The following is a 21,562-nucleotide window of genomic DNA, read 5'->3' as shown; positions in this document are numbered from 1 at the left end:
TCTGTGGTCACCTTCTCTGGTCACCTTTTCTGGTCACCTTCTCCGGTTGGGCACAAGCCACATTCTTCCCCTCTCCCAGTTGGGTTGCCTACCCTTCAGGCAATGGTGTATTTAGGTTTCGTGCTGCCCTAGGCAACACAAAAATCGTCTCCCTCCCCCCATACGGAAAGACCCTGATACTGACCAACACCCCTCTCCCCCACAAAGAGAGCCTGACATTGACCAACAACACCCCAGCCCCCCCACCCAAGAGAGCCTTCCACTTCCACCGCATCCCATACACTGACCACCCCCCCCATGGAGAGACCCTGACACCGACCAACACCCCCCTCCCCCACAAAGAGAGCCTGATATCGATCAACAACACCCCACCCAAGAGAGCCTTCCACTACCACCGCCCCCCATACACTTTCCACCCCCCACCATGGAGAGACCCTGACACTGACCAACACCCCCCTCCCCCACAAAGAGAGCCTGACATTGCCCAACAACACCCCATCCCCCCCACTCAAGAGAGCCTTCCACTACCACCGCTCCCCAGCTACTGGCGAGAGAGAGAAGACCCTCACCTTCACAACTCCAGCCATCCCCGGGAACAGGAGTTGGGCTCTACATACACCATCAAGCAGCCCGCAACCTTTCTTGGATCCCACCTGGTCCCCATGCTGCATGTGTCCCTTCTTCCATCCCTTCCGGGGGGCAGCGAAAAATGCCGCCCTAGGTAAATGCCTTGTGGTCAATACGCCCCTGCCATCGGGTTATTTGTGAACCGTTTCTGCATGACTTCAGTACTGGTTCTCTCGTTGCACTGGGACTCTGCACCCCACCTAAATGTAGGTTTGTGTGAAATGCATCAGCGCAGGGGGTCCCAGGTAGGGACTTTGTGTCCACTTGCCTGAAACAATAAAGTTACACCTGGGTTGAATTTCAACTGAGTTCCGCTGGTTCTTTCTCTCTTTTTTTCGACATCTACTGGCGGTTGGGTTGTCCCTTGGATGGTTTCTAGAACCCGATAGCCAAGATAGTGACCTGGTATATTGGGCTGGTCGGCAGTGAACACGTTTCTCCGTCGGATCCTCCTGGTTGGGCAGAATTCATCTTCTATACAAGTGCAAAACATAAACTTAATGCAGCGTACAAACTTACTATAAATATGAAATACTGAAACAAACATAACATGAGTAGTAGGCCTCGCAGTGGTTTCCCCTCGACACCCAATCTCCGAGCCGGCACGCGGGATTCACATGTATGGCTTGTCCTGTTTGAAGGACATGTTCTCCATGTCGTGGCAGTTCTTCCCGTTTGTGTGCTCGCTGTTATAGTCATGGGTAAAGGTGGTGCCCTGCGCCTCGCTGATGGAGGATATGGTGTAGGATGCCGATCGGAGACCCTCAGAATGGGCAAAGCTATTTCCGAACTGGATCCTGTACTGGTTCCAATGTCTTTTCAGAACACCTTGAACCTGAAAACCAAAAGCAGACATACCGCGTGTAAGAAAACCCAATGCTTCCTCGTGTTGGTACATGGTCTGCTAAAGCTTAGGAGAACATTTTGGTTTTAACCCCTCGCCTACTGGGCACTTCTACCCCCTTCCTGCCTACCGGGCACTTCTACCCCCTTCCTGCCTACCGGGCACTTCTACCCGCTTCTGGCCTACTGGGCACTTCTACCCCCTTCCTGCCTACAGGGCACTTCTACCCCCTTCCTGCCTACCGGACACTTCTACCCCCTTCCTGCCTACCGGGCACTTCTACCCGCTTCCTGCCTACCGGGCACTTCTACCCCCTTCCTACCTACCGGGCACTTCTACCCCCTTCCTGCCTACAGGACACTTCTACCCCCTTCCTGCCTACAGGGCACTTCTACCCCCTTCCTGCCTACAGGGCACTTCTACCCCCTTCCTGCCTACCGGGCACTTCTACCCCCTTCCTGCCTACAGGGCACTTCTACCCCCTTCCTGCCTACCGGGCACTTCTACCCCCTTCCTGCCTACAGGGCACTTCTACCCCCTTCCTGCCTACAGGACACTTCTACCCCCTTCCTGCCTACCGGGCACTTCTACCCCCTTCCTGCCTACAGGGCACTTCTACCCCCTTCCTGCCTACCGGGCACTTCTACCCCCTTCCTGCCTACAGGGCACTTCTACCCCCTTCCTGCCTACAGGACACTTCTACCCCCTTCTTGCCCACCAGACACTTTCACCCCCTTCCTGTTCAGGCCAATTTTCAGCTTTCAGCGCTGTCACACTTTGAATGATAATTGCGCGGTCATGCAACACTGTACCCATATGAAATTTTTAGAATTATTTTCACACAAATAGAGCTTTCTTTTGGTGGTATTTACTCCCCGCTGGGGGTTTTATTTTTTTGCGCTATAAACAAAAAAAAAAATTGGAAAACAAAAATTTGAAAAGTACACACAGCATTTGGGCCGGGGAGTCCTAAATGGACATGTAGTTTTAAAATGACTTTAAAGTGTTACTAAACCCCCAACAGTACAATCAGTCTGTAGATGCAGCAAAGCATGCTTGTTATAGCACTGTGGGACCTAAGGGGTTATTCCTGTGCATTGTGTAAAAAGGCTGTTTGATCCTGTCTTCTCTGATCATTCACCTTCTTACAGTACCCTCCCCCCTTCTTATCTCCTGATAAGTCATATTGTGTGGAGTCACTATGCACATGCTCAGTTTGGTGTGTATTGCCAGGGAGTTTTTTTTTTCATGGGAGAGTGCATGTGATCAGCACAGGGCCAATCAACACTGTCCAGACAGAGGTCAGGGGTTCTGCATCCTCCTAGAGCAAAATGAAAAGTTGTAACCAGTGCTCTGCTGATGAGGAAAGGGATTGAGCAGTTTATATTTATTAAAATAATTGCTTTTCAATGTTGTGTGTACTGTGGGAGACCAGATATAGTGAATGCAGGGTCCGGGGAGAGCGGATATAGTGAATGCGGGGTCCGTGGAGATCAGATATAGTGAATGCGGGGTCCGGGGAGATCAGATATAGTGAATGCGGGGTCCGGGGAGGGCGAATATAGTGAATGCGGGGTCCGGGGAGAGCGGATATAGTGAATGCGGGGTCCGGGGAGAGCGGATATAGTGAATGCGGGGTCTGGGGAGAGTGGATATAGTGAATGCGGGGTCCGAGGTGAGCGGATATAGTGAATGTGGGGTCCGGGGAGAGCGGATATAGTGAATGCGGGGTCCGGGGAGAGCGGATATAGTGAATGCGGGGTCCGGGGAGAGCAGATATAGTGAATGCAGGGTCCGGGGAGAGCAGATATAGTGAATGCGGGGTCCGGGGAGAGCAGATATAGTGAATGCGGGGTCCGGGGAGAGCGGCTATAGTGAGTGCGGGGTCCGGGGAGAGCGGATATAGTGAATGCGGGGTCCGGGGAGAGCGGATATAGTGAATGCGGGGTCCGGGGAGAGCGGATATAGTGAATGCGGGGTCCGAGGTGAGCGGATATAGTGAATGCGGGGTCCGGGGAGAGCGGATATAGTGAGTGCGGGGTCCGGGGAGAGCGGATATAGTGAATGCGGGGTCAGGGGAGAGCGGATATAGTGAATGCGGGGTCCGGGGAGAGCGGATATAGTGAATGAGGGGCCGGGGAGAGCGGATATAGTGAATGCGGGTTCCGTCCGGGGAGAGCGGATATAGTGAAAGCGGGGTCCGGGGAGAGCGGATATAGTAAATGTGGGGTCCGGGGAGAGCGGATATAGTGAATGCGGGGTCTGGGGAGAGCGGATATAGTGAATGCGGGGTCTGGGGAGAGCGGATATAGTGAATGCGGGTTCCGTCCGGGGAGAGCGGATATAGTGAAAGCGGGGTCCGGGGAGAGCGGATATAGTAAATGTGGGGTCCGGGGAGAGCGGATATAGTGAATGCGGGGTCCGAGGAGAGCGGATATAGGGAATGCGGGGTCCGGGGAGAGCGGATATAGGGAATGCGGGGTCCGGGGAGAGCGGATATAGTGAATGAAGGGTCCGGGGAGAGCGGATATAGTGAATGCGGGGTCTAGGGAGAGCGGATATAGTGAATGAAGGGTCCGGGGAGAGCGGATATAGTGAATGCGGGGTCTAGGGAGAGCGGATATAGTGAATGCAGGGTCCGAGGAGAGCGGATATAGGGAATGCGGGGTCCGGGGAGAGCGGATATAGTGAATGCGGGGTCCGGGGAGAGCGGATATAGTGAATGCGGGGTCCGGGGAGAGAGGATATAGTGAATGAAGGGTCCGGGGAGAGCGGATATAGTGAATGCGGGGTCTAGGGAGAGCGGATATAGTGAATGAAGGGTCCGGGGAGAGCGGATATAGTGAATGCGGGGTCCGGGGAGAGCGGATATAGTGAATGCGGGGTTCGGGGAGAGCGGATATAGTGAATGCGGGGTCCGGGGAGAGCGGATATAGTGAATGCGGGGTCTAGGGAGAGCGGATATAGTGAATGCGGGGTCCGGGGAGAGCAGATATAGTGAATGCGGGGTCCGGGGAGAGCGGATATAGTGAATGCGGGGTCCGGGGAGAGCGGATATAGTGAATGCGGGGTCCGGGGAGAGCGGATATAGTGAATGAAGGGTCCGGGGAGAGCGGATATAGTGAATGCTGGGTCCGGGGAGAGCGGATATAGTGAATGAAGGGTCCGGGGAGAGTGGATATAGTGAATGCGGGGTCCGGGGAGAGCGGATATAGTGAATGCGGGGTCTAGGGAGAGCGGATATAGTGAATGAAGGGTCCGGGGAGAGCGTATATAGTGAATGTGTGGTCCGGGGAGAGCGGATATAGGGAATGCGGGGTCCGGGGAGAGCGGATATAGTGAATGCGGGGTCCGGGGAGAGCGGATATAGTGAATGCGGGGTCCGGGGAGAGCGGATATAGTGAATGCGGGGTCCGGGGAGAGCGGATATAGTGAATGCGGGGTCTAGGGAGAGCGGATATAGTGAATGCGGGGTCTAGGGAGAGCGGATATAGTGAATGCGGGGTCTAGGGAGAGCGGATATAGTGAATGAAGGGTCCTGGGTTTAGTAACACTTTAAGTGACGAATGTGTGGTGATCACATGACTGGGCACCACATCTATAGGTTCTTTAGTTCAGACCCGGAGCGGTCAGTAACAATAGGGTCTAACAGCAAGGAGTGTGCAAAGGTGTGTGCTCCTAGTTCTAAGAGGCGACGTGAAGTCATTGCTGCCAGATGGGCTGACCAAGCTTCTCTACTGTAAAAGCACCAAATTCCTATTCCTCTGGATCACCTGGGTGGAGGATTATCATTTTTTTATGTTATGGTTGAACTGGATGGACTTTTGTAGTTTTTTTCAGCCAGACTAACTATGTAACAATGTAACTGAGTATTTCATTGTATATTTAAAAATACAGCAAATTCCAGGTTTGTATATAAAAAATACACTTACCTCTCCATTGAAGAAACAAAATATAGTGGCCACCAGCAACCCCTAGAGAAAAGAATGATTTCTATCAATGCATACATTTACAGACATGAACGATTATTAGCAATAAATCAGTAAATATGGACAACCTCCATGCAGTTCAGTCAATGAAGAGCACGATTGGCCCCTTTAAGCTGCCCAGCAGAATGTTGTTTCCACTGCAGATTGTTCCTTCCCTCCTTGTCCTGTAATAGACCACTGCAGGGTGAAGGGAGGCAGAAAGGAGGAACGTGATTGGAGGGTTGATCCTACCCACTACTTTTTGGAGCTCTGGAGAAGTGAATAAGATCTATAACCTGTGCAGGTGGACTGCATGTGCCTGGAGCTAAGAAGTGAAGGGTTCAGGGACTGCCATGGCTGACAAGATAGAATTTGTTTTTTAGGTAGAAGCCTGGGATGAGTCAGCTTGGGAGTGAGGTAGTAGGTTCACCTCAGGACAGGCTGGGAGACTCTACAGGTCAGGGCTTCTGGAGCCCTTCCACCCTTCCAGAAACCTCTGACACTTTCTAGAGGAGGGGTAGAGGTCCAGACTTGCATGTTTACGGGAACTTGGCCAATCCCCAGGCAGGAGGCTGGACAAGGTGGCCAAGAGCAACCCTTGAATAGGACGGAGTCTGTGCTGCAGGGGAGTCGGGTGGAAGATGGACTGAAGGATGGAAGCTGGAGAGTGGAGCCTGGGAGGAAGCCCCAGGTAGAGGAGCCAATCTACAGGCTGGTTGCTGGACAGAAGGATCTCCACTGTGCCAAGTCTCCTGGGGAGGACATCCTGTCAGCCGGGAAGGAGCCAGCCCAGCGAAAGCAGCTTCAACCCCACCAAGCCGACAAGACAGGACAGTGTGAATACTTCTACACCCTCTGGGCCAGCAAAAAGGAAAGGGCGGTCATGTGCAAGACCCAACTAGTCCTCATCCTGGACTACTCACTTGGCAGATCTTGGAATCCCTTTCCTAGGGATACCCTCAGTGCAGCCGAGTGAAGAGGAAGGATTCATTTGGGGTCTAAGGAGGTACATCAAGGGGACTTCAGTGCTCCTTAAAGAGACGGCTATTTTTTTCTGATCCACATTTTTGTACAATGTTCAGTTTGCTAAGATGTTTTACCTCCGTTTTGCAGTTCCTTGGGCATCCCATATACCCCTAGACCCCATCCAAGTTATTAACCCCTTAATAAAAGCAACAAAACCAAGCTCAAGGACTGTTTTACTGACTGTGTGTGAAAATGTGGAAAATGTGTGTTCCATGGCCATGAAGAGTTTAGGGGGACCTAATCAAACTTAGCGGCCCTTAAGAGGGTGAGTCCTACACAAGGAATGTGCTGCTTAGAACGTCATGGTTGTGCATATTTTGCCAGGGGTCAAAGGCTTGGGGCTGCTGCTGAGGATCTGCTAGGGATGAGTTTACTGCTGATGAAATGGTGTAGCTGTTGTGCTGCGTGTGCGGGTGGGTGTGCAAAAGAACCCCAAGACCACACGTTGCTGTTCCTGTGCTACTGCTGTAGTGTGTTGCCGTCTGCTGTGCCCAACAGAGACAATGTGGACAATGTGAGCTGCAACATCGCGATACTGCTACGGCTGTGCTGCTACTGTCTGCTGATGGTGAAGGCTAGAGTGGAGGCCCAAAACCTGGTGGGCTACCTATCGCCTGACCTCACTCCGAAGCTGAGGCAATCAGATGGGCTACTGTTCCAGAGGATGCGTCAGGACCTTCATAGGCGGTGAGAGCAACTTGAAGAGCTTACAAAGGGACTCTGCCAGGAGAAGATTGTGCCTTTTTTATTACAGATACTCCCAGTTGGGTATGAGGGCTCCTACATGTAATCCAAGGGGTAATCCGAAGGCCCCAATGCCGGCAAGACTTAGATTATATTCCACAGGCTAGTGGCATAGACCGCTTGATCATAGATAGATCTTACAGTGGCCACCTTACCTCACATCAGCAGCCTGGTCAGGAACCCCCCCAGCCTCTTTATTGGGCAATGAAGGGACAGCAGCAGACAATGTGGACAATGTGAGCTGCAGCATCGTGATACTGCTACGGCTGTGCTGCTACTGTCTGCTGATGGTCGAGGCCCAAAACCTGGTGGGCTACCTTTCGCCTGACCTCACTCCGAAGCTGAGGCAATCAGATGGGCTACTGTTCCAGAGGATGTGTCAGGACCTTCGTAGGTGGTGAGAGCACCTTGAAGAGCCTACAAAGGGGCTCTGCCAGGAGAAGATTGTGCCTTTTTTATTACAGATACTCCCAGTTGGGTGTGAGGGCTCCTACAAAACATCCAAGGGCCCCAGTGCCAGCAAGACTTAGATTATATTCCACAGGCTAGTGGCATAGACCTCTTGATCATAGATAGATTTTACAGTGGCCACCTTACCTCACATCAGCAGCCTGGTCAGGAACCCCCCCAGCCTCTTTACTGGGCAATGAAGGGACAGCAGCAGACAATGTGGACAATGTGAGCTGCAGCATCGTGATACGTCTACGGCTGTGCTGCTACTGTCTGCTGATGGTCGAGGCCCAAAACCTGGTGGGCTACCTTTCGCCTGACCTCACTCCGAAGCTGAGGCAATCAGATGGGCTACTGTTCCAGAGGATGCGTCAGGACCTTCGTAGGTGGTGAGAGCACCTTGAAGAGCCTACAAAGGGTCTCTGCCAGGAGAAGATTGTGCCTTTTTTATTACAGATACTCCCAGCTGGGTGTAAGGGCTCCTACAAAACATCCAAGGGCCCCAATGCCGGCAAGACTTAGATTATATTCCACAGGCCAGTGGCATAGATAGAGCCTCTTGATCATAGATAGATCTTACAGTGGCCACCTGACCTCACATCAGAAGCCTGGTCAGGAACACCCCTCCCCCGGCCTCTTTACTGAAGGGACAGCAGAAGACTGATGAGGTCATACCGCTGCTCACTCACCCTGATGTTCTGTGAGCACATGTGCACTGTGGCAGAATCTGATTGGCTGCTGGTGCTGCCCTACCCTCTCCCAGAAGGTGCTTCTGTACAGGGGATTAAGAGTTCAATTGCAAGACAGGTCCATGTACTTACCTTGGATGCCTAATGATATTCAACTGGAGACATTACTTTTTCATTTTTTATATATCAGCATTATTTCACAAAATGGTTTGCATTGCATTTAAACTCAATCAAGCGCAACCGGAGTGACCTTTTAATGCTAGGCCGGCCCCAAAATACGACATTTATTCTAAAGCGGGAGCATTTTCATCAGCTGTACCTGGTAATTCATGAGAATATGCATGACATAGTCATATATTTCCTCCGCTATGTGTCCTTCCGGTCTCCATGGCAACAATACAAACTGGATTCCAAGAAGAGGCACGAGGATGAGGGTGGCTCGCACTGCTTTCATGTACAGGTTGGATTCTGCCTGATGCGTCACTTTCAGTTTTGTGATTAACACGCGCACAATGTTCAGCAGAAAGAACAGGTTCACCTTAGATGAAACACAAGAAAAACACAAAAACTTGATTACTAACAATGTATAGATTTGCCATCTGCCTGCTACAGCTGTCCTGACTAGCAGGGAGATCAGATTACATGGACTGCAAGAGGGACTCACAGAGGTGGGACTCTGTGATGGTTACTCCATCTCTCCTAGGCTTGGTCAGTGAAGAACAGGCTGCCCATGATCATGCAAAGTGCTTTTCTGACCACATGTCCTGTATGTTTAACAAACCTCAAGCAGTGTGAGGTCCTCCATGGTGGGATACAAATATATGGGTTGGTCCTCATGCTACACAGTTGCTAGAATATCTAAGTGAGATGGTGCAACAGGCTGTAACAGGTTTGGCCAGCTTGTCTGTGAAGGTTCTCATTCACCCAGGTCATGGTACATCTAGTAGTAGTTGGTCAGACACAGGACTTGTTTTCTAAAGTAGAAAACATTTTGCTGTTCATCCAGTGGGCTTCCTCAGTTCCTAGGTTTGGCCAGCTTTTCTATGAAGATTCTTTTTCAACCAGGTCATGGTACATCTAATAGTAGCTGGTCACATTCAGGACTAGTTTTCTGATGGTGAAGACATTTCATTGCTCATTAAATGGGCTTCCTCAGTTCCTAGGTTTGGCCAGCTTGTCTATGAATGTTCTCATTCAACCAGGTCATGGTATATTTAATAGTAGTTGGTCACATTTGGGACTTGTTCTCTAATGTTGAAGATGTTTCGCTGCTCATCCAAAGGGTTTCCTCTGTTCCTTGGTTTGGCTAGCTTGTCTGTGAAGGTTCTCTTTCAACCAGGTCATGGTACATCTAATAGTAGCTGTCAGGAATGGACTGGCCAGCAATAGTGGGACTCGCCTGCCTTATGAGCTGCAGTACCAGGGCTGGCCAGCGGGTGCTCCCAGCAATCAGAGACTCAACCTTGCAGCCAGTCAAACACCTGGAACTAATTATACTGGTGTATTTAAGGGACATTCAGACCTGCAGACTCTGCCTTGGTGTTGTGTTTCTCCTGGGCCCTGTTTCCTGTTCCTGTTCCTGTCTGATTCTCTGCTGACCCTGCTCTGATCCCTGGCTTGTCTGACCATTCTCCTCTGCCTGACCCTCTGTACCACGCTGCCCGCTACCTGCTGAACCTGGCTTGTGACCCCGACCATTCTCCGCTTGCTCCCCCTGTACCTACCTGCCCGATTGATATTGACCCGGCCTGCCTGACGACGCTTGCTTGTATGTACTGTTATCTGTGGGTGGTTGGTTGGGTTTGTTTGCACTGTATTATGTTTAGTATTGCACTGCGTTTATGTTTGTATTGTTAGTGTTAATAAATTATATTGTTTATAACATATCTGAAGTCTGCGTTTCCCTGCGTCAGTCACACACCTCTGGTCATACCCGGGAGCCCTGACATTACACCAAGGCCAAACCTGACCAGAAGTGGCTGCACAGGGAAGCCATCTTGGTTTGTTGATGGGAAGGATGGATCTGGATGAGGTTGTGTATTTATATCTGCTAGTGTTTGATGACAGGGAGTATGCTTATCAGACTCTGAAGGAGTATCCCCGGGATGAACTGCTAGAATGTATACGGCTCGCTCATGTTCTAGTAGATCAGGGCACAGAATTCTCTGAGGTGCAGCCATTGATTGAGGTTTGTGCTGAGTTGGTTTCATCTGGTTCCCCCGAATGCAGGGATGAATTTTTGCCGCCATTTAGTGCAGACCAGGTAGAGTCCCTGGTGTGGTTATTAGAGGATGATGTGGGTTACTTTCTGGAGCGTTATTCTGCATGTTCACCACAGACACTAAGAGATTGTATAAACGCAGTGCAGTCATTGGTCAGACAGGCTTTGTGTAAGCTCAGCTTTGTTCAACCCATACTGCAGACATGGACAGACTTGTTGCACCCAGCCTCAGTCAGCTTACAAAGACCCAGTCCTGCTTCTAATCTATTTCCTCAAAGCTCTACTCCTGTATTCCCAACAGCACCTCCAGTTACAGCCCAGTATACTTGGCTATCTACCGCATGTCAGTCCCCTGTTCCCACTCGCTGCACCTATCCTGCCTTTAACCCTGTAAAAAAGTCCTCTGTAGCAACTGCTCCCTCTCCTGTTCCATCCTCCAGCTCTTCTCTGTCTCCAGCTGCTCCATTCGTTTGCAGACCTACGTTTACTTGCAGTGCTCCAGTAGTTAAAACCAGAAAAAAGCGAAAATTCTTTCCAACCAATACCATCCTGCCAGTATCCAAACCGGTGAGCCTGCCTTCCGTGGTTCAGCCTGAAGCCTCTACTCAGCCTGAATCCTCTACTCAGCCTGATGCCTCTACTCGGCCTGAAGCCTGTACTCATCCTGATGCCTTTACCCAGCATGATGAACTGATCCAGCCTGACGATCCTATTAGGCCTGATGACCCGGTGCCCGCTGTCGTGCCTGGTGACTCGGTGCCCACTGCCTTGCCAGATGACGCAGTGCCCGCTGGCGAGCTAAATGACCTGATGCCTGGTGACCCGATGCCCGCTGTCGAGCCAGACGATCCAATGCCTGGTGACCCGGTGCCCACTGCCTTGCCAGATGACGCGGTGCCCGCTGGCAAGCCAAATGACCTGATGCCTGGTGACCCAGTGCCCGCTGTCATACCTGGTGACCCGATGCCCGCTGTCGAGCCAGACAATCCGGTACCTGATGACCCGGTGCCCGCTGTCGTGCCAATTGAGTCAGAGTCCACTGTCGTGCCTGGTGATTCGGTGCCCGCAGTCTTGCCAGACGACTCGGTGCCTGCTGTTCCGCCAGTTGACTCGATGCCCGCTGTTCCGCCAGACAACTCGGTGCCCGCAGTCTTGCCAGACGACTCGGTGCCCGCAGTCTTGCCAGACGACTCGGTGCCCACAGTCTTGCCAGACAACTCGGTGCCCGCTGTTCCGCCAGTTGACTCGATGCCCGCTGTTCCGCCAGACGACTCGATGCCCACTGTTCCGCCAGACGACTCGGTGCCCGCAGTCTTGCCAGACGACTCGGTGCCCGCAGTCTTGCCAGACGACTCGGTGCCCGCAGTCTTGCCAGACGACTCGGTGCCCGTAGTCTTGCCAGACGACTCGAAGTCCGCTGTTCCGCCAGTGGACTCGGTGCCCGCAGTCTTGCCAGACGACTCGGTGCCCGCAGTCTTGCCAGACGACTCGGTGCCCGCAGTCTTGCCAGTTGACTCGGTGCCCGCAGTCTTGCCAGTTGACTCGGAGCCCACTGTCGTGCCTGGTGACTCGGTGCCCGCCGCTCCGCCTGGGGGCCCGAGACCTGTCGCTCCGCCTGGGGGTCCGGCACCCGCCGCTCCGCCTGGGGGCCCGATGCCTGTCGCCCCTCCTGGGGGCCCGATGCCTGTCGCCCCTCCTGGGGGCCCGGCGCCCGCCGCTCCGCTTGGGGGCCCGATGCCTGTCGCCCCGCCGGGGGGCCCGATGCCTGTCGCCCCGCCGGGGGGCCCGATGCCTGTCGCCCCGCCGGGGGGCCCGATGCCTGTCGCCCCGCCGGGGGGCCCGATGCCTGTCGCCCCGCCTGGGGGCCCGATGCCTGTCGCCCCGCCTGGGGGCCCGATGCCTGTCGCCCCTCCTGGGGGCCCGATGCCTGTCGCCCCTCCTGGGGGCCCGGCGCCCGCCGCTCCGCTTGGGGGCCCGAAGCCTGTCGCCCCGCCGGGGGGCCCGATGCCTGTCGCCCCGCCGGGGGGCCCGATGCATGTCGCCCCGCCGGGGGGCCCGATGCCTGTCGCCCCGCCGGGGGGCCCGATGCCTGTCGCCCCGCCTGGGGGCCCGATGCCTGTCGCCCCGCCTGGGGGCCCGATGCCTGTCGCCCCTCCTGGGGGCCCGGTGCCCGCCGCTCCGCTTGGGGGCCCGATGACTGTCGCCCCGCCTGGGGGCCCGATGACTGTCGCCCCGCCTGGGGGCCCGATGCCTGTCGCCCCTCCTGGGGGCCCGGCGCCCGCCGCTCCGATTGGGGGCCCGATGCCTGTCGCCCCGCCGGGGGGCCCGATGCCTGTCGCCCCGCCGGGGGGCCCGATGCCTGTCGCCCCGCCGGGGGGCCCGATGCCTGTCGCCCCGCCCGGGGGCCCGATGCCTGTCGCCCCGCCTGGGGGCCCGATGCCTGTCGCCCCGCCTGGGGGCCCGATGCCTGTCGCCCCTCCTGGGGGCCCGGTGCCCGCCGCTCCTCTTGGGGGCCCGATGACTGTCACCCCGCCTGGGGGCCTGATGACTGTCGCCCCGCCTGGGGGCCCGATGCCTGTCGCCCCTCCTGGGGGCCTGGCGCCTGCCGCTCCGCTTGGGGGCCCGATGCCTGTCGCCCCGCCGGGGGGCCCGGTGCCCGTCGCCCCACCTGGGGGCCCGGTGCCTGCTGCTCCGCCTGGGGGCCCGGTGCCTGCTGCTCCGCCTGGGGGCCCGGTGCCTGCTGCTCCGCCCGGTGGCCCGCTGCCTGCTGCTTCGCCTGGTAATCCGATGTGCCTCTGCCCGGAGTCCAGCCCGACGTGCCTCTGCCCGGAGTCCTGCCCGGTGTGCCAGTCTTTGATATCCCGCCAGTTACCAGACCCGGGCGGTGGAACATTTTGCCCAGCTAGGACTGTTTGGAGCGTCCTGAGGCGGCTCCTTGAGGGGGGGGTACTGTCAGGAATGGACTGGCCAGCAATAGTGGGACTCGCCTGCCTTATGAGCTGCAGTACCAGGGCTGGCCAGCGGGTGCTCCCAGCAATCAGAGACTCAACCTTGCAGCCAGTCAAACACCTGGAACTAATTATACTGGTGTATTTAAGGGACATTCAGACCTGCAGACTCTGCCTTGGTGTTGTGTTTCTCCTGGGCCCTGTTTCCTGTTCCTGGTCCTGTCTGATTCTCTGCTGACCCTGCTCTGATCCCTGGCTTGTCTGACCATTCTCCTGCTCCTGATCCCTGGCTTGTCTGACCATTCTCCTCTGCCTGACCCTCTGTACCACGCTGCCCGCTACCTGCTGAACCTGGCTTGTGACCCCGACCATTCTCCGCTTGCTCCCCCTGTACCTACCTGCCCGAGTGATATTGACCCGGCCTGCCTGACGACGCTTGCATTGTATGTACTGTTATCTGTGGGTGGTTTGGTTTGGTTTGTTTGCACTGTATTATGTTTTAGTATTTCACTGCGTTTATGTTTGTATTGTTAGTGTTAATAAATTACATCGTTTATAACATATCTGAAGTCTGCGTTTCCCTGCGTCAGTCACACACCTCTGGTCATACCCGGGAGCCCTGACAGTAGCTGGTCACATTCAGGACTAGTTTTCTGATGGTGAAGACATTTCATTGCTCATTAAATGGGCTTCCTCATTTCCTAGGTTTGGCCAGCTTGTCTATGAAGGTTCTTATTCAAACAGGTCATGACACAACTAGTAGTAGTTGGTCACTTTCAACACTTGTTCTCTAAAGTTGAAGACGCTTGGCTGCTCATCAAAAGGGCTTCCTCTGTTCCTACGTTTGCTTAGCTTGTCCGTGAAGGTTCTCATTCACACAGGTCATGATATATCTAGTAGTAGTTGGTTAGACTCAGGATTGGTTCTCTAATGTTGAAGATGTTTTTCTGCTCATCCAATGGGCTTCCTCAGTTCCTAGGTTTGGCCAGCTTGTCTGTGAAGGTTCCTGTTCATCCAAGTCACGGTATATCTAGCAGTAGTTGATCACACTCAGGACTTGTTCTCTAATTTTGAAGATGTTTCGCTGCTCATCCAAAGGGCTTCCTCAGTTCCTAGGTTTGGCCAGCTTGTCTATGAAGATTCTTTTTCAACCAGGTCATGGTACATCTAATAGCAGATGGTCACATTTAGGACTAGTTTTCTGATGGTGAAGACATTTCATTGCTCATTAAATGGGCTTCCCCAGTTCCTAGGTTTGGCCAGCTTGTCTATGAAGGTTCTCATTCAACCAGGTCATGGTATATTTAATAGTAGTTGGTCACATTTAGGACTTGTTCTCTAATGTTGAAGATGTTTCGCTGCTCATCCAAAGGGTTTCCTCTGTTCCTTGGTTTGGCTAGCTTGTCTCTGAAGGTTCTCTTTTAACCAGGTCATGGTACATCTAATAGTAGCTGGTCACATTCAGGACTAGTTTTCTGATGGTGAAGACATTTCATTTCTCATTAAATGGGCTTCCTCATTTCCTAGTTTTGGCCAGCTTGTCTATGAAGGTTCTCATTCAAACAGGTCATGGCACATCTAGTAGCAGTTGGTCACATTCAACACTTGTTCTCTAAAGTTGAAGACGCTTGGCTGCTCATCCAAAGGGCTTCCTCTGTTTCTAGGTTTGCTCAGCTTGTCCGTGAAGGTTCTCATTCACACAGGTCATGATATATCTTGTAGTAGTTGGTTACACTCAGGATTGGTTCTCTAATGTTGAAGACATTTTTCTGCTCATCCAGTGGGCTTCCTCAGTTCCTAGGTTTGGCCAGCTTGTCTGTGAAGGTTCCTGTTCATCCAAGTCACGGTATATCTAGTAGTAGTTGATCACACTCAGGACTTGTTTTCTAATGTTGAAGATGTTTTGCTGCTCATCCAATGGACCTCCTCAGTTCCTAGGATTGGCCAGCTTGTCTATGAAGGTTCTCGTTCAACCAGGTCATGATATATCTAATATTAGTTGGCCACACTCAGGACTTGCTCTCTAATGTTGAAGACATTGCGCTGCTCATCCAGTAGGCTTCCTCAGTTCTCAGGTTTGGCCAGCTTGTCTGTGAAGGTTTCTGTTCATCCAGGTCAAGGTGCATCTAGTAGTAGTTGGTCACACTCAGGACTTGTTCTCTAATGTTGCTCATCCAGTTGGCTTCCTACTATGGAATGTGTGAAGGCAGATGTTGATTGTTCAAGAACATACCTGGAGGTGTGGAAGTTTGTGATGATATATTTTTATCCCATGGTGCCATGAAGTCTGGGACAGGTTTTTGAATTTGTGTCTAACCCTGAGGGGTAGGGATGCTGAATCACCCTTACCAATGTGGGTACCCGATGCTGCCATCTTGGTTACAGTACTGATTAAAAATCAGTACTCGCCCTCCTTCCCCCACAAAAAACCCCTGTAACTCAGTTACACGTTGGGGGAGGGAGAAAACCAGTGGGACTTCACTTTTTGAGTTATGTTCCGCTTTAATTTGCTCTATCAGCTCTTACCTTTGACCCAGCACTCTACCAACACATTTCTTTGAGGTCATTATACTTTATTGATAACCCTTTCCATTTATCCTAGTGATGTACAAAAGTATACAGCTCAGAGAGAAGATTAAGTTATCATTTCCTGGTCAATGTGGACTTACATCCAGCAATACCAGGTCAGACCAAATCCAACTCATCACCGCTGAGTCTTCCCATAAACCGAGCCCATTCCTTTCCATCATCCTTAGCACAGAATTCATACTGGACTCTGCCTCCTTCTACTGGCCAATGAGGAAGAGGTTCTGCCTCGAAACGCGTCAGCCATTTGGAGGCCTACAGTCCCCCAACAGCCACCATCTAGGGAGATTGGACCATGCTGTCTTTTTTTGTGATGTGCCTTTCATTTTATTCTTTTGTGAGTATACTACTTTTTATTCAATATATCTAATTTCTAGATGGTAATGCACTAGGCTCGTGCGCCCTCTGTTTGTTTCTTTGCACACAGCTCCTTTGGATTTCCCTGGTCCGTTGAGGGCAGCAAGGCTTGCCTTCCCAAAAAGTACTCCCATGTGGGGTTACTGACATTGTGGAGCTCATCGTCCAGCGCAGGAGTTTCAGCATTCATTGGCTCATGCGTTTTTACCAATGAGAAGAAAACCTGCAAAGTCTCAGGAAATACTGTGTGTTCTCAGGAGTCCCTGCCCCCACGGGCCATAGTCGTGTTTCACTCTGTAGAGTGCTTGGCATTTGCGTGTCTGCAGATCTGTACATTGGGGGTCAGTGGGAAGAATGTCCCTTACATTGGGGGTCAGTGGGAAGAATGTCCCTTACATTGAGGGTCAGTGGGAAGAATGTACCTTACATTGGAGGTCAGTGGGAAGAATGTCCCTTACATTGGGGGTCAGTGGGAAGAATGTCCCTTACATTGGGGGTCAGTGGGAAGAATGTCCCTTATATTGGTGATCAGTGGGAAGAATGCCCCTTACATTGGAGGTCAGTGGGAAGAATGTCCCTTATATTGGTGATCAGTGGGAAGAATGCCCCTTACATTGGGGGGTCAGTGGGAAGAATGGCCCTTACATTGGGGGGTCAGTGGGAAGAATGTCCCTTACAATGGTGGTCAGTGGGAAGAATGCTTCTTACATTGGTGGTCAGTGGGAAGAATGTCCCTTACATTGGTGGTCAGTGGGAAGAATGCTTCTTACATTGGAGGTCAGTGGGAAGAATGTACCTTACATTGGTGATCAGTGGGAAGAATGTCCCTTACATTGGTGGTCAGTGGGAAGAATGTCCCTTACATTGGTGATCAGTGGGAAGAATGTACCTTACATTGGTGATCAGTGGGAAGAATGCCCCTTACATTGGTGGTCAGTGGGAAGAATGTCCCTTACATTTGGGGTCGGTGGGAAGAATGTCCCTTACATTGGTGGTCAGTGGGAAGAATGTCCCTTACATTGGGGGTCAGTGGGAAGAATGTCCCTTACATTGGGGGTCAGTGGGAAGAATGTCCCTTACATTGGTGATCAGTGGGAAGAATGTCCCTTACATTGGTGATCAGTGGGAAGAATGTCCCTTACATTGGGGGTCAGTGGGAAGAATGTTCCTTACATTGGGGGTCAGTGGGAAGAATGTTCCTTACATTGGGGATCAGTGGGAAGAATGTCCCTTACATTGGGGGTCAGTGGGAAGAATGCCCCTTACATTGGTGGTCAGTGGGAAGAATGTCCCTTACATTGGTGATCAGTGGGAAGAATGTCTCTTACATTGGGGATCAGTGGGAAGAATGTCCCTTACATTGGTGATCAGTGGGAAAAATGTCTCTTACATTGGGAGTCAGTGGGAAAATGTCTCTTATAGTTGGCCACAAAGATAATCAGTGTCTTTGGTTACTTATCTAAGAGGCAGAGATTGCTATTTGCTTAGAGAACCACTAGCAACGTCTGGAGGAGCTCTGAGGTTTCTCCGAATCGAAGGTTAGAAAGACTGGTCCAAGGATTTGACCCGATACCTGGAAGTGAATGTCCTAAAGAGATCATTGCTTTATTCTGGGAAGCAAAATCATCTCACAGGTTCACTTTCAGCAGAACATAACATATCTTTCTACATGTTGACCCGTTATATTACCAACTGGTATGTTACATCTTTGACTCATTGCACACAAGGATGCTCTTTTATACTCTATATAAAGTGCAGAGAAGTGGAATACATAGGAATACATACCAATAAAGCCGCACAAATGGGTCCATGAATAATATAAAGCAAGTGAGTGTCGGAACTTATCCAGCAGCTAAACAGAAAAGGGAAGGTTAGATGGCATCTTGTATGCTAACAGTGAGATTCAATGACTTCAAACACATAAAAATGTATTTTTCACTTACTTGTCGTTATAATAAAAAATTCTTGCCACTGCGTGTATGCATGCTGGAATCAGAGGGAACCCTGGGAGAAAAGGAATGGATATGGTATAAAGAAGAACCTCTTTTTAGGTAAGTAAGCCAAGTCTAGTCAGTTCCCGAATAACCGACGTGTCCTGTTTACCGTTTTCAATGAAAGTAAATGTAAAATAAAATCCCAAATTTTGGGTTGTTCCCCAGAACTGAAATAGTGGAGATATTTTCCAATAGGGATACTAGTTCTGGTGACCCTGATGATGTCTGGGGATTCCCTCACTTTAGAAGGATTTTCCTTCCTGTTTTGGTAATGGGACAGAAAGTCCAATTGGACACAATTGGCAAAAAGAAACCTTACAAAAAAAGTTTGCCTTTCTTTCCACTTTATGTGTCTCTTCTCCAGGGAGAATGAGTTTAATGTTTGCAGTTCCTCATAACTGAGGTTCTCCATCCCCCATAACTGAGTTCCTCCAGTCCACCTAACTGAGGTCCTCATCCCACCTAACTGAAGTCCAAAACTGAGGTCATCCATCCCACATAACATAAATTCTTCAACCCCCATAACTGAAGTCCTCCATCCCCTACAACTGAGCTACTCCAGCTCACAAAACTGAGGTCCAATACTGAGGTCCTCCCTCCCCCATAACTGAGGTCCTTCAGTCCCCATAACTGAGGTCTTCCAGCCCACTCAACTGAGATCCTCCAGCCCCCATAACTGAGGTCCTCTATCCCCTATAACTAAGCTCCTCCAAATCATATAACTGAGGTCCTCCAGCCCACTCAAATGAGATCCTCCAGCCCCCAAAACTGAGGACCTTCAGCCCCCAAAACTAAGTTCGTCCATCCCCTATAACTGAGTTACACCAGCCCATGTAACAGAGGTCTTCCAGTCCCAACAACTGGAGTCAAATACTGAGGTCCTCCATCCCCCATAACTGAGGTCCTCCATCTCCCATAACTGAGGTCCTTCAGCCCACATAACGGAGGTCCAAAACTGAGGTCTTCCATTCTCCATAACTGAGGTCCTTCAGCCCACGTAACTGAGGTCCTTATATTATATCATCGTTCCCTGAAATGTCTATGTCCTGCAGTGACGTTATAGCCGTGAGGTTTCATACCCACCTCTATATCATTTATGAACAAGTTAGACAGAATTGGTCCCAGGACAGAGCCTTGGCGTAGCCCACTTACAACTCCAGACCATTAGAATTTACCATTAATTACCCCATTATTACACTTTAATAAAAACACTTTAAAAAACCCCCCAAAAAACTCAGCTCTCATTAAAAAATAGTGTAATGCTTCCTTTTGAGAGCTGTTGAATTGAGTACATGATAGTATCCTACTAAGAATGAGGCCAATTCCATGATCTGACACCTTCAGAAGATCTCTCCTCTCTGGGTCCTACAGCTCAGCTACCCATACATAAGAACCCCTTCCCGAACTGAGAGTAGAAACTGAGAGGACCAGGAGGCCAATGCCATCTTGGTCCTTGAGATAAAACAGGGGTCTCCAAGCTACGGCCTGTGGGCCAAATCCAACCCTCTGCAATATTTTATACGGCCAACAGCTAGGGTCAGTGGCCTCTCTCATAGGCCACACACAGGTCTTCAGATCAGCCAATGGTCTCCGTTTCTCCCCAACATCCAAAAGCTTCCCCTCACCCCAGTCATCAGCGCTGTCATTGTACTGTTGCTGGTTGCTACAACCGCTGGCATCCCACCAACCAATCATGTGTTTAATCCATTCTCCACTTGTAAGTGTGTGAGGAGCTCTCGTGAAAGGGGGAACTCTGATAGGCACCTTGATGTTATGAGGGACTCTAATGGGGACTTCCCCCCTTTACATCAGGATTCCCATCAGAGTCTCCCTTACATCAGAGTCTTGATCAGAGTCCCCCTTACATTAGGGTCCCCATCAGAGCCCCTCACACATCAGGGTCCCCATCAGAGTCCCTCACACATCAGGGTCCCCATCAAAGTTTCCCCTTATATCAGAGTCTCCATCAGTTTCCCCCTTACATCAGGGTCTCCATCAGAGCCCCCCCCCCCCTTACATCAGGATTCCCATCAGCATCATGTTTTTACTTTTTTGAATCTCCCACTGGTTCTGCCCCCCTGTGTCCTGACGCTCGCAGGGAAGGGAACCTAGAAGACTGATGCCGGCATCGGCCGGAGGACACAGCGGAAGGACATCGGGGGATGGCAGGACAAGGTAAGGATCGGGGGATGGCAGGACAAGGTAAGGATTGGGGGATCGCAGGACAAGGTAAGGATCGGGGGATGGCAGGACAAGGTAAGGATCGGGGGATGGCAGGACAAGGTAAGGATCGGGGGATGGTAGGACAAGGTAAGGATCGGGGGATGGCAGGACAAGGTAAGGATCGGGGGATGGCAGGACAAGGTAAGGATCGGGGGATGGCAGGACAAGGTAAGGATCGGGGGATGGCAGGACAAGGTAAGGATCGGGGGATGGCAGGACAAGGTAAGGATCGGGGATCGCAGGACAAGGTAAGGATCGGGGGATCGCAGGACAAGGTAAGGATCGGGGGATCGCAGGACAAGGTAAGGATCGGGGGATGGCAGGACAAGGTAAGGATCGGGGGATGGCAGGACAAGGTAAGGATCGGGGGATGGCAGGACAAGGTAAGGATCAGGGGATGGCAGGACAAGGTAAGGATCGGGGGATCGCAGGACAAGGTAAGGATCGGGGGATTGCAGGACAAGGTAAGGATCGGGGGATCGCAGGACAAGGTAAGGATTGCAGGACAAGGTAAGGATTGGGGGATCGCAGGACAAGGTAAGGATCGGGGGATTGCAGGACAAGGTAAGGATCGGGGGATCGCAGGACAAGGTAAGGATCGGGGGATGGCAGGACAAGGTAAGGATCGGGGGATTGCAGGACAAGGTAAGGATCGGGGGATCGCAGGACAAGGTAAGGATCGCAGGACAAGGTAAGGATTGGGGGATCGCAGGACAAGGTAAGGATCGGGGGATTGCAGGACAAGGTAAGGATCGGGGGATCGCAGGACAAGGTAAGGATCGGGGGATCGCAGGACAAGGTAAGGATCGGGGGATGGCAGGACAAGGTAAGGATCGGGGGATGGCAGGACAAGGTAAGGATCGGGGGATGGCAGGACAAGGTAAG

At 51.9% G+C, this 21,562-nt stretch overlaps 1 protein-coding gene and 1 non-coding gene across 2 annotated transcripts in view; both read right to left on the bottom strand.

Moving 5' to 3' along the window:
- Nucleotides 1-457: 457 nt before the first annotated feature.
- Nucleotides 458-21,562, bottom strand: part of CALCRL (calcitonin receptor like receptor) — a 52,240-nt gene continuing 31,135 nt past the window's right edge. The window contains exons 6-10 of the mRNA XM_089662607.1: nucleotides 18,404-18,464; nucleotides 18,246-18,312; nucleotides 8,668-8,886; nucleotides 5,404-5,445; nucleotides 458-1,462 (exon numbers count right to left, since the gene is read on the bottom strand). Coding sequence (XP_089518733.1) covers nucleotides 1,241-1,462; nucleotides 5,404-5,445; nucleotides 8,668-8,886; nucleotides 18,246-18,312; nucleotides 18,404-18,464 — 611 coding nt within the window. The 3' untranslated portion in view covers nucleotides 458-1,240. The remainder of the gene's footprint in view (nucleotides 1,463-5,403; nucleotides 5,446-8,667; nucleotides 8,887-18,245; nucleotides 18,313-18,403; nucleotides 18,465-21,562) is intronic.
- LOC149435492 (Z30 small nucleolar RNA) lies at nucleotides 16,137-16,229 on the bottom strand. Its single transcript, XR_016308474.1, has one exon. It is a non-coding gene; the product is annotated as a Z30 small nucleolar RNA (small nucleolar RNA).

The sequence above is a fragment of the Staurois parvus genome, unplaced genomic scaffold, assembly GCF_062004578.1.
Source record: "Staurois parvus isolate SC_StPar_1 unplaced genomic scaffold, SC_StPar_1.0 ptg001498l, whole genome shotgun sequence".
Taxonomy (NCBI): Eukaryota; Metazoa; Chordata; class Amphibia; order Anura; family Ranidae; genus Staurois; species Staurois parvus.
Note: the sequence above shows the minus strand (reverse complement) of the source record. Positions and strands in the feature narration are given on the sequence as shown.